The 12,095-nt window shown below is 64.9% G+C and overlaps 1 protein-coding gene across 1 annotated transcript; it reads right to left on the bottom strand.

Annotated features, from left to right (window-relative positions):
• Positions 1 to 1,244: 1,244 nt before the first annotated feature.
• On the bottom strand, positions 1,245 to 10,565 carry FAAP100 (FA core complex associated protein 100). The gene is made up of 9 exons (XM_004374091.2): positions 10,397 to 10,565; positions 10,195 to 10,313; positions 8,354 to 9,294; positions 7,241 to 7,397; positions 5,872 to 6,644; positions 5,420 to 5,556; positions 4,123 to 4,239; positions 1,935 to 2,021; positions 1,245 to 1,376 (listed from the first exon to the last, which is right to left on the bottom strand). Exons 1-9 carry the CDS (start codon positions 10,559 to 10,561, stop codon positions 1,245 to 1,247), a joined length of 2,628 nt encoding a protein of 875 aa, XP_004374148.1. The 5' UTR covers positions 10,562 to 10,565.
• Between the last annotated feature and the right edge of the window lie 1,530 nt (positions 10,566 to 12,095).

Genomic DNA, 12,095 nt, shown 5'->3' with positions numbered 1-12,095 from the left:
TGTCCACGCAGCACCCCAGGCACTGAGAACTCCTGCAGGGGTCAGCTACTCCCGATGCAGCGGAGTGCAAGGGGGTTGGCCCCAAGTGACTCCGGGAGGCCTGGGGGACAGTGGCGGAGGTGAAAGAACCAGTCAGGCCCGGAGGCGCTCAACAGAGGGGCCCATGTAGCGGCAAAACACGCCGGAGGGTGGTGCTTACAGCAGGGGACTGGCCAGCAGAGACCCACAGAGGCCCATCCCTCCGGGCCCCAGAAACAATAAAACCCCGGCACCAGAAGAGGAGGAAGGGCTGGGCCAGGGGCATCCCCAGGCCACAGTCCCCACCCCCGGCGGCCCTGCGGTGCCCCTGCACAGTGCTGGGTGCTGGGGACCAGCCCTGAGAGGCACCTGGTCACGGAGCAGGCAAGGTGAGCCGGGGTGGCCCGGAGCCCGCTGGCTGGAACTGGGCACTCTGGGAACACCCCAACCTGATCTTTGTGCTTCAGTCACAGGAGCACCTCCCGGGGACCCCAGGAGCCGCAGAGAGCCGGGCTGTGGCCCAAGGGAGGCCGTGGGCAGGGGCAGACAGTGTGGGAAGTCCTGCAGGCCAGAGCAGCAGTGACGAGGACAAGTCACAACCACCCTGCCTCTCCTGGCCTCCGAGGCCAAGCCTCCACAATGTTGTGAAGGGGAGGTTGTGATTCAGCACCAATCCTGGGGGTGACGACAGCAGAGAGGTGGTCCTGTGCGGTGGCAGCTGCTGGTAGGAAGGGAGGGTGATGGGGTGCCGACAAGCCAAGGGGAAGGGTTCCCTTCGCACGGCACTCTCTAGCCACGACCGCAGCCTAAAGCAGAAGCACACCACCAGGCGGGCAGGTGGGGTCCTGTGGACGGTGAGGACCATGTGGGTGGGGGGCGGGAAGCCCTGTGGACAGCAAGGCCACGTGTGGGGGCAGGCCCCAGTGGATGGTGAGGGCCACGTGGAGGGGCGGGCCCTGTGGACTATGAGGGCCACGTGGAAGGGCGGGCCCCAGTGGACGGTGAGGGCCACGTGGAAGGGCGGGCCCCTGTGGATGGTGAGGGCTATGCTCTGCTGTGCAGAGATGACAGGCAAAGACACCTGAGTGCAGCTCACAGCAGGGCCAGCACGGGAGCCAGGAAGGCAGCCTTTCTGTTCTGGCTCTTTCTCTGCAAAGCCCCTGGGGCACTGCCCACTGCTAAGGACCAAGGCGGGCCCCAGGGGTGTGGGCGGGGCACACCTGTGGTCACAGCAGGACGAGGCTGGGGCTGCGCAGCTGCTGGTACACCTGCAGGAGCTGCTCGGCGGTGGTGCGGGAGCTGGCCTCATCCTCCAGGGACAGCCGGTCACGCAGGGCCTGCACCTCCCTCAGCAGCGCCTGAGGTGGGCGGGGGGGAGGTGAGGGCACGCTGCCGCGGCTGCACCTCCACTGGGGATGCCCCATGTGCAAATCCTGCTGGAGACTTGGTGGGGGCCAGGGAGGGACCCTCATCTATGACCTTAAAGTGTGTCAAGTCCAGTGGGGGACACAGGCCCGACCCCAGGAGCTGGGAGGGGTAGGCTGACCAGGAGACAACGCCCCCAGATGGCAGGAGAATACAGACAAGGTAGGACAGGCGGGTATGTGAGGCGGGGACAAAGTGGCAGGAGTGGGGTGCCCCTGAGGTGCCTCTGACCACTGCTGGGGGTCCCACAAGTCATGGTGGGGAGGAGGCCACACTCCCTTCTTGCTGGCCTGGCCCTGCTGGCGGGGGCCCTGTCCTGCCCCTCGTGCCATCCTTGGGTCACAGGAGCCGAGCCAACCCATCTGTCATGTGAGGACTGGGCAGGCCCTGGCCCTGCTGGCCCCAAGTGCCAGTGTGCACTGTGCCTGGAGGTGGCTGGGGTGGCCCTGGGGTCCTCCCTGCCCGGTGGGCGGGGCCCTGGCAGCACTCACCTCGTGGTTGGTATGCATCTGGCGTAGGCACTGCACGCGCAGGTCGGGTGGGCTGGAGCCCCGGGCAGCCCGCTCCACCACCATTGTCTGGGGACACAAAGGGCATGAGGAAGGCAAGAGAGGCTCCTGGCATCTGCCCCATACCCCTCGCAGAGGAGGGACCCCTTCCTGGGGTTTCCTTCCCACCCTGCCCCCCACCACTGCTGTTTCAAAACTCCTGGGGTTCAAGCCTCCTCCCTTCCTGTCCTTGGCTTCAGGCTGATGCTCACTGCTCCTGCCCTGGCCAGTTCCTGACTCCGGTGGCCCTGACACCCCTTTGTTCACCTACTCGACTCGGCCCAGCCTGGGGCCCTTGCTCCCAGCTGCAGTCACGCCCTCACTGGGGCTGCAGGGGCTGGCATCTCGGGATGACTCAGAGACCACATCATGCCAGCACGCTCCTCCCCGAGGCCCTGGCTTTCCGCTCACCCACCTCTCAGGCAGCCCTGGCCCCACATATGAAACACCTCTTCTCTGGGGGAACAGCTCTCAGACATGGGGTCTCTGGTGGGCAGCACCTTCCCTGACAGGCAGCCCTGAGACCACCCACCAGTTGAGACCCGGGGGCTGGATCCCCGGCCTGGGTGTGAGCCGCGGGCTGCACTGTGTGCCGCCCTGGTCCCTGGGGCCGCCGCCCTGCATCCTGAGACAGCACCCGCACACAGCCTGCAGCCGCCGCCTGCTCTGGGCTGCCCTAGGCCAGTGCACGGGCACGTGGGCACACCTGAAGAAGGGCTGCGCTGGACAGACAGCAGGTTCTCAGGCTGAGGGTGCCTGGCGGGGCCCAGGGTCGTGGGCTAACAGCAGCTTCTCCAGAACCCACTGCAAAGGCCGAGGCCGCATCCCGTCGGAGAGCAGGTGGGGCACCAAACTGATTTTAACCTGCTGTTGTTAAAGGCCGCCCAGTCGATGACGACTCACAGTGACGCCACGGACAACAGAACGGAACACTGCCCAGTCCTGCGCCATTTTCAGTCATTGTGCTGCAGCCCCTTGTTGCAGCCACTGTGTCAGCTCGTCTCGTGGAGGGTCTTCCTCTTTTTCGCCGACCCTCTCCTTTACCAAGCATGATGTCCTTCTCCAGGAACTGGTCCCTCCTGATGACGCGTCCAAAGTATTTAAGACGTAATCTTCCCATCTTTGCTCCTAAAGAGCATTCTAGCTGTACTTCTTCCAAGACAGATTTGTTGATTCTTCTGGCAGTCCACGGTATATTCAGTGTTCCTCACCAGCACCGTAATTCAAAAGCGTCAATTCTTCTTTCGTTTTTCTTATTCTCTGCCAGCTTTTGCAGGCATGTGACCAAAAGTTGCTGTCGAGTCGATTCCAACTCGCAGCGACCCTGTAGGGCAGAGCAGGCCTGCCCCATAGGGTTTCCAAGGCTGTAATCTTTATGCAAGCAGATTGCCACAGCTTTCTCCTGCGAAGTGGCTGGTGGGTTTGAACTGCTGACTTTTTGGTTAGCAGACGAGCACTCAACCACTGTGCCACCAGGGCTCCCACACCATATGAGGCGACTGAAAATACCATGGCTTGGGTCAGGCGCACCTTAGTCTTCAAAGCGACATCTTAGCTTCTTGACACTTTAAAAAGATCTTTTACTGCAAATTTGCCCAATGCAACACGTTCTTTGATTTTCTGACTGCTGCTTCCATGGGTGTTGATTCTGGATATAAGTACAATGAGATCCTAGAGCTTTTTATCTAGCACTCTGGTGTTCCTCGCCCAGCACAGCACTCACAGCAGCCCACTCCTGGCCCTGCAGAGGGGGCCCCTCTCGCCTAGGAGCTGGGCACAGGCCGGCCACTTCCTGGCAAAGGCAGGAGGCTCAGAGCCAGGGGTGCCACGTCCCAGGACCTGCAGCCGGGCCTGACTCAGGACACGATCTCCAGCTGGCCAGAGAAGGCACAGAAACCAACCACTGATCATGGAAGGGAGTGAAGCCGCCACCCAGGCTCACCTGGCCCTTGCAGCCACGGGTGCCTCTGCAGGGCAGACAAGTATCTGCTGGCTGGGGAGCAGCAGCAGGCCCACCCGCTTGGAGCTCAGCTCCAGACAGGTGCGTGTGGAAGCAGAGAGGAGCTGGACAAGGGTCTCCTGCACCTGAGCATGGCGGCTGCCAGCGGGAAGCCCACCTGACGCCACCTACCTGGATCCGGCCGATGACTGCGTGGTGTGTCCGGCACACGTCAGCCAGGGAGGCGCTCTCCACCTGGATCTCCATGGCCTGGATGGGGCCCGCAGGGCACAGGTCTGTCAAGGCCACCTGCAACGCAGGCGGGAGGCTCATAGCTGTCCCCGCCCTCAAGACGTGGTGCAGAAGGGCCTCAGGCCTGAGCTCCACACAACACCAGTCCCACCTGGGCTGGCCAGAAACCGCGGGAAGAGGTCTGCCCACTCTGAACCATGCCTAGGGAGACCCCTGCCCCTCAGAGGCCACCCAAGGACTCAGGACTGACACCAGGGCTAGCAGCAGATCCACTGCCCACCCCGGGAATGAAGTGGCCGCTGGCACCACGTCTCCTTGGAGACCCTGCCCCACGTGCACCACGGGTCCCCTTGGATGCAGAGCCAGGCCAGGGTGAGCACAGGAAGCCGGCCGTGACCAGCAGGTGCTGCCTTAGGGGTCTGCCTTCAAGGCAGGGTCCAGCAGGGACAAGCCAAGAGCCAGGACATTCCGGCTGGCCCTCCCTTGGCAGTGCCTCCTTCTAGAATACTGGGACGTGCATGCCCCACCTGTTCGCAGGGCCAGGTCCCAGCACTATGGGCCAGGGACACCCCAATCCTAGATGCCAGCCTGGCCTGGCCCAGCAGGCCTCCCCTGGGAAGGTCCTAGCAGCCCGGCTACTCTGGAAGAGCTTGGTCGGTGCACCTGAGGGCTGCTGGATGTGGGCCTGCAGCCGGCTGGAGGGACAAAGGCCTATGTGAGGAGGGAGCAATGAGGGAGGGCTGGGGACTGGCAGCCCCCCACGTTGGTAGCAGGTGGCTTTCTCTGAGGAGACCCGGGTATGTGGCTTCTGATGGGATCTGGGGGCCTTGCAGGGGAGACCATGGCATCTCCTGGGGCTGCAGGCACAGACCCTGAGGGTACAGTACTGGGCACAGGGCTGCCTCCCAGCCATGCCTGTCAGCGTCTCTGGCTCTGCAGATGCAGCCAAGGTTCCTGGGGGACGGGGAGGACAGCGTGGACCCCATCAGAGAACACTGCAGAGCGTCCCGCCCTCACAAAAACTCTGCGCACTAGGCCATCACTTCCGCCCCCGGCCCCGCAGCAGCCGTCCCAGCCCGGGGAGCACGCGGAGAGGCCCGGATCAGAACGCGCCCCAGCGTCGGGTGGGATGGCACTGCCGATGGCTTTCTTCATGCTCCAGGATGCTACCTCTGCAGGCCCAGGGACCCGGTGTAACCCGCTGGACCCCGGAGCAGGTAGGCAGACCCCTGCTTGCCTCGTGGACGCTGAGGCGGATGTCAGCACCGTCGGGGGCCACACCCTGCACAGATGACAACGCTCGGGCCCTCACGACGTCCACGACAGCGTTCTCGGCCAGCAGCCACTGCAGAGTGGCACAGCACAGGGGCACGCCTGCAGGAAGTGCCTGTCAGCCTCGGCAGGCGCTGCCCGCAGGCCCCCCGGCGGGAGAGCATCCAGCTGCCCCACAGCAAGGTGCTCGGCGACTGGCCCGGAGGAGGGGGCACCTGAGGCCCCAGGACACGTCTGCTCCTGTACAGGGTCGCGTTTCAACACGTGGATTTCGGAGAGCACTGCAGAGCAGGGTGATGGCAGAGAGCCCCCAGGGACCGGGACGCGTCTGCCCAGAAGGGCCCAGAGGGCTCAAGGGAGGGGAGGGGTGCCATGTTCGGGCTTCAGGCTTCCTCTGGGCCCGGGTGGGTGACTCACCCGTGTACACGTTCTCCAGAGCAGCCCTCAGCAGCTCCACTGACACCCGGGCGGAGGCCACGGACGGGGGCAGGTACTTGGCCCGAAGGGCAGTGGGTCCCACCGGCTCACTGCCCTGCTCGCGACAGGCTCCCAGGAAGGTATCCACAGGGTCGGCGGTGGGTGCAGTGGGGCGGGTGGCCTGCGTGCCGGGCGCGGCCAGGCCGGGGAAGCGGAGGCACTGTAGCAAATCCACGGTGTGCTCACCCAGGGGCAGGCAGATGCCGTCCCGTGTGGGCAGCAGGTCCGGGGGGCATGCCTTGCAGTGGGGGTCCTCCGTGGAGCCCGGGGGGGCAAGCGCCCCCCGCACGACTTCCCTAACACTGTAGAAGAGCGCGCAGGAGACGGTCACAGGCAGCTCGGGCGTGCCATCCTCGCCGGAGCCCAGGGACAGCGTCACCTCGCGCCAGGCGCCAGGGGCCAGTTGGTGTACGGGGACCGTGTAGGTGGTGGTGGTGCCGGCCGTGTCCAGCTCAAAGGCGTGGGCACTGGAAAGCACCTGGAGGCACCAGGTCCAGCCGGGGCCAAGGCTGTGTGCACCGCGGTTCTCCAGCCGGCAGGTGGCCGTCAGCTCCTCGCGCAGGCCCTGGCGGCTCCAGGTGATGGTGGTACTGCACGCGATGGGCTTGGGGCTGCCCTGGCGGGAGAGCAAGGCGCAGCTCACGTCCAGGGCCTCATGGAGGCACATCAAGGCCTGGTTCCGCTGGTCGACTGCCTTCTTCAGAGAGAACACCCTGGGGAAGAGCAGGTCCGCATTGAAGGGCGAGGAACCCACCAGGGCCGGGGGCGGGGGGCAGCAACTGTCCACGATAGTACGCCAACCCCGGGGGCAGCCCTCTCCAGGCAGCAGAGGGCATGGGACCGAGGCTCAGGGCTGCCTCTGGTGGGCTGCCATCATGTCACCTACCCCACACCCCCGCCATGCCCGACCGGCCCCTTTCCCCTTCACGGCGCTCTGCAGGGTAGCCAGGAGGCCCAGGCACCTGGAAAATGGGCTGAACCACATGGGACCTGGAGCTTCGGGCCCCTCGCTCTCAGGACCAGAGGACAGGCGAGGGGCAGCAGCCCGCAGAGACCAGAGACACTTTCTCTCCACGTGTCCCGTGGCCACACCCAGGCGGTGATGCCGAGAGGGGCAGAGGCCTCGCCCGTGAAAGGGGTGGGGTCCGTCTTCCCTGCTCCCCGATGAGTCGGCTGAACTTGGTGGGCCGTTCCCCAAGCAGAGCAGTGTCGGGCCCCCAATGGGGACCAGAGGCAGAGCTGCAGCCTGGACACGGAGCTGAGTCGCCAGCAGGGTGCCAGCCTCCACCAGGGCCCGCCAGCTGCTCACCTCTCGGAGATGCTGCCGATGCCTGAGAGCAGGTCCCTGATCTTCTGGCCGGCTTGAGCTGCTGTCATCCTGGCTGGGCAGGCTGCCACGGGGTCCCGGGCCAGGTGGCAGGCCATCAAGCGGCCTCTGGCAGACAGGACCAGGAGCTCGGTGTCCTCTGAGGGGGAATGGGAGGGGCTGGTCAGCAAGCAGGGAGGCAAGGACAGCGTGTTGGCAAAGGGCCAAACCCAGTCAGTGAGGAAGGGCAGACCCCCGGGAGGGCGGGCTGCCAGACGCCCTGGGCAGAGACTCTGCAGGCCATCTCCTGCAAGTCCCCACAGCCCCGCTCACAGCATGGTGGCACACCATGACGGCACCAAGCTCCTCATACAGGGCAGGAGGAAAAAGGCAGAAGACGCCCCACTTCTGGTGGGCCCTACATCTTGGCGCCTCACAGAACTGACCTTTCCAGGGGTGTGGCTCCCAGGCGCCCTGGTGCTGAGCCCTACTGGACCCTTGCTCTCCCTGGGCCTTTCTGGAAGCCTGCCTGCCTCCTTTTCCAGATCTGAGACTACGAGGAAGCTCTCCAGGAAACACGAGCTTGCTTTCCCAACCTCGACCCCTTCAGGCCCTCATCGGACAGAGCCAGGCAGATGCTTGTCCTGGCCCTGAGACGCTGCCACCACTGGCCCTAAAGCCCTGCTTCCAGCCATCGGCTCACACAGCCCGGCCGACTCCAGCCACCTCACCTCCACTCCCGCCCTCCTGTGACAGCCCGGCTTCTCCCACCCAGCCTCTCACAGGTGCACTCACAGCCATTTGAGCGGGGAATACATCGGGGCAGGAAGCTCCATTCCTTCTTTCCCCCAGCACTGTATGGCTGAACCCCTCTGGCTTCGTCCAGGAAGCCCCAGCCCAGGTGGGGTGCACGCTTCTCCCGTCCCAACCCCCAGCCGGACACAGACTGTTCGGCAGATGCTACCCACGACCTAATGGGGCTGGAGCCAAGGCGCTGAGCTGGCAGGTCTCAGATGTAGGGGGAGGGCAAGGCGGGAGCAGACCATGCCCGTCCTCAGCAGAGCAGCAGCCAGAGGGCTCCTGGGCGAGGTCTGCGGTCTAGCTGGCGGTGCATACCTTCGGGAGCCCCAGGCGACACAGAGAGGGCCACAATGCTGCAGATACTCAGGCTGGCCGGACACAGCAGTGGGGGCAGGCCAGACTGCGTGCGGTCCTCGGGGGCAATGCCCTGGGCCAGGTCCACCACACAGAGGTCCGAGGGGGTGCCGTGGTAGACGTGGCCGCCCCCGCCACAAGCAGCACACAGGATGGGCCCTGGCAGGCGGTACTCCCGCAGCTCAGGCACCAGATTCCCCGCCTCGTCCCGGCTGGCCTTGATGGCCAGCATCCGGCCATGGTGGCCAAGGGCCACCACGCAGTTGGCGTGTGTGTCCTCACCCAGCAGCCCCTGCCCCACAGCCTCCTGGGCCTGAGGCTCCGTTCTCAAGGCCCCTATGAAGACGACGGGCTCTTCCAGGTGGTGGAGGATCCTGACCAGGGCCCTCGGGTCCCCTGGGGCTTCCCGCAAGTTGACCAGGGTCTTGAGGACCATACAGCAGAGCTGGCCATCGGGGAGGCCGCAGAGGACCACGGGCGACTCCAGGAGGGCAGCATCGGCCCCGAAGAGCAGACCAAAGAGGGCGCTCTGCAGAGTGAAGCCCCCAGGGCCCGGGAGGTGGCTTTGAGGGGCCCTGGAGTTGGGCGGGGACACACAGCAGAGCACCGGGAGGAAGTGCATGGCTGGGGGCTCCCCAGGGTCCCGAGCTGAGGGTGGGCCAGCGGGGAACACCACCTCGCCGATCTGAGCTCCTGGCCTGGGGTCCGGCCCTGGGCAGGGCCGCTCAAACAGCTGCATCTTCCACGTAGCTGTGCCCTGTGCCATGGTGACAAGCAAGTCGTCGAGCAGGGTGAAAGCACAAAGTGTAGCATCAGGGAAGAGGCAGGCATCTGGGCCCACGGCAGTGACACCGGGAGGGAGCTCGTCATCTTCGATGGTGCCCCCGGCGTGGCTCACAGACCTTCAAGGACAAGAGAACCTCAGTCAGGACGAGCAGGGGAAGGTCCACATGTTCCCTCAGCAACAGCTGCCATGGGCACGTTGGATCTGGGGTCTTCACAGGGCGCCCTCTCCAGGGTCCCTGCAGTGACATCATCACAGCCCCTCAAAGGAGCCAACCCCCAGCTGGACACCACACTGCCTCCCACCTGCCTAGCACCAGCTGCCAGACACATGAGGCAGGAAGACCAGGTGGGTAAGTTCCAGAAACAGGGTTTGGAGAGGAAGTTCTCAGTGCAGAGAACTGTCTGACCCAGAGCCCATGTGTAACGTGCATGTGCTACCTTTTTACGTCAAAGCCAGGTATGCTGCCCAGCTCTGCACTGGTGATGGGGGCGCCCACACTTCCTTCCCACACAGACATCACGCCACAGACCCTCCACCAAACACTGGCCCGCAGTTATGGCACTTTTGCTGGCGCCACTGACCACAAAAATGATCGTCTTTGGAGCCCCTACCCCTTCTAGAGACACAGCTCAAAGGTGATTCACCACGAGGGGGCAGGGCCCACCACTGCCAAAGCGGCACGGTCCTGCTGCGTCTCCACCCCTCACCGGGGCGGGAACCCCAGTCACTAAGCATTCTGCAAGCAGGAGGCTCTGGGAGAAGGCGGCTGCGTGCCACAGGAGGGGCCCCTCCACGTGGGGCGCAGATGGCGCCAGACTTGGAGCCGCCTGGAGTCCCTTTCCCGAGTGATGAGCACTGAACCGCTCGGGGCCGACCCAGGGCGAACAGAATGGGGTATGGGACGGGTGATGTCCGAGGTCAGGACGCGGGAGGCCATGTCAGCACCGCGGCAAGTGGAGCGCCACCTCGGGCACCACGAGCAGCGTCTGCCTGGACAGGAGGTCCCGCCCCTCACCTGCTCGGGGTGTCCAGCGGGACGAAGTAGACGCCCTTCCGGGCACACAGGACGTAGAGCGCCTGGCGGGGGGCCAGCAGCTCCAGGTGCCACACCTGCCCGGGAAACTCGTACACCGCCTGGAGGTGGGGGACTGGAGTCAGGCCTGTTTGCACCGACGAGCCCCCTCCTCCTCGCCCCCACTCGGGGCGCCCCCGCTCACGCTCGGCTGCCGGGCCTGCCGGTCGTAGGCGTAGACGAGCTCGCTGCCGGTGGACAGGAAGACCTCCGCGCCGAGGCCCAGCACGCGCGGTCGGCCCGCCGCCAGGCGCCCAGCCGGGCAGCGGAAGCCCGCCAAGCAGTCGACCCGCGGCGCGGCGCCCGCCATCCTGTGCCCGAGGACGGAGTAGACGGCTGCACCAGGCCGCCGGGTGCACCTCCCACAGCCCGGCCTGGGGGCGCGGCGGCGGCGCTTTACGGTCGCCCACGACGCCACCTCGGCCGTAAAGCGGAGGGGCGTGGGGGCGTGGGGGCGTGGGCGTGACGGGGGTGTGTCCCTGGGATGTGTCCCGGGGACTTGGCGGGTCCGGGGTCAGGGGGTCGTGGCGTCGTCTGGAGACTAGTCCGGAGGCAGGTCCTGGCGGCTTGGCGCGGTCTGGAGGCGTGTCCCAGGGGCGTGGCGTGATCTGGGGGCGTGTCCCGCGAAGCGGCGGGACACGTGTCAGGGGCGTGGCGTATCTGGGTCCGGCCGAAAGGAACGACCTCGGCCCAAAGACCGGGGGCACGCGCCGCTTCGGAAAAGCCCCTGGTGGATACAGAAAGACTTAGCAAAGGGGTCACCTTATTTTGAGCAAGAGCACTGGCCTCCGGGCTGTGCCCGCCGCCCTCCGCGGAGGTGCCCCCCTGGCCTGGAACCGGCTCGCTCTGGGCGCGTCCTCAGAGCTGGCGGCCCGCCCCTCAAAGAGTGGACGTCTCAGTTTCCTGGGGTTTCAGGAAGCAGCTAATCGTCCCCGGAGGAGGGGAGTGAGCGCTCCCAGCCTCGGTGGGTCTCTTCCTCATTCCCAGGACAGCCTTCCCTGAGCCTGAACACGTGCTACCTGGGTGTGCTGGCTGCCGCAAAGGGTGGTCTGGCCTGGCAGTGTGGACAATAATAAGCCACAGGGAATTCAGGGTTGGGGGCAGAGGCCAGTAAAGAAAACGACAGGTCAAGCTGATGGCGGAATGAGCCTCCAGTGAGGGTGAAGCCAGGCAAGACACCTCCGCTCCTCCAGGAATTGCTCACCACTTCCCCAAAGGGTACAGCCAGCAGGGGCACAGGCTTTGGACACAGTGCTGACCCGCGGCCCAGAGCTTCCGTCCACGAAGGAAGAAAGGTCAATTCCATCACTTCAAAGTGAAAGCCCCCCCCCCCCCGCCCGGGGCGACAGCCAGCCATTGGCGGTGTCTGGAGGCTGGTTGGGACACAACCAGTGTGGCTTTTGCAGTTTGTGACTGGGCCTCTGCTCTCCAGGGCTACTCTGACGGTGTTTTGTCCTTGCTGCTGGGAAGGAAGCAGAGGGCCATGAAGCGAGACACGCTCCTCTAAGCAGATCTTATTTCCCCCCACTCACAGCACCTCTTTCTCCTTGTACTAATGTTGGGGGCAGGGTCTTCTGACCATGCTCTCTACACCAACCTGTCCTGCGCCACTAGCTCTCGCACTCCAATTCCTGCTCAGTCCTCCCGGGCTGCCTTCCACAAGGGGACACCTGCCAGGACCACTCTAGAGAAGATGATGGGGGCCTTGCCACAGCCCAGGTCAGCCATCCCGGGCAGGATGGCTTGCGGGCTCTGTTAACTCGGGTCACTCCTGCCCCCAGTCTATTCTGCTCTGGGTGACTAGTGGGCTCTCCTGGCCCTAAGCCAAACCCAATATTCTGTGA

This window comes from Trichechus manatus, unplaced genomic scaffold (genome assembly GCF_000243295.1).
Source record: "Trichechus manatus latirostris isolate Lorelei unplaced genomic scaffold, TriManLat1.0 scaffold00028, whole genome shotgun sequence".
In the NCBI taxonomy this organism is placed as follows: Eukaryota; Metazoa; Chordata; class Mammalia; order Sirenia; family Trichechidae; genus Trichechus; species Trichechus manatus.
This window is presented reverse-complemented; position numbering and strand designations above follow the sequence as displayed.

Coding starts and splice junctions, on each gene's coding strand:
- FAAP100 (XM_004374091.2), bottom strand. CDS start 10,561: ATGGCGGGCGCCGCGCCGCGGGTCGACTGCTTGGCGGGCTTCCGCTGC. Junction 6,645..7,240: donor ATCGGCAGCATCTCCGAGAG/GTGAGCAGCTGG, acceptor GCTCTTCCCCAG/GGTGTTCTCTCTGAAGAAGG. Junction 5,557..5,871: donor TCTGGAGAACGTGTACACGG/GTGAGTCACCCA, acceptor CACTTCCTGCAG/GCGTGCCCCTGTGCTGTGCC.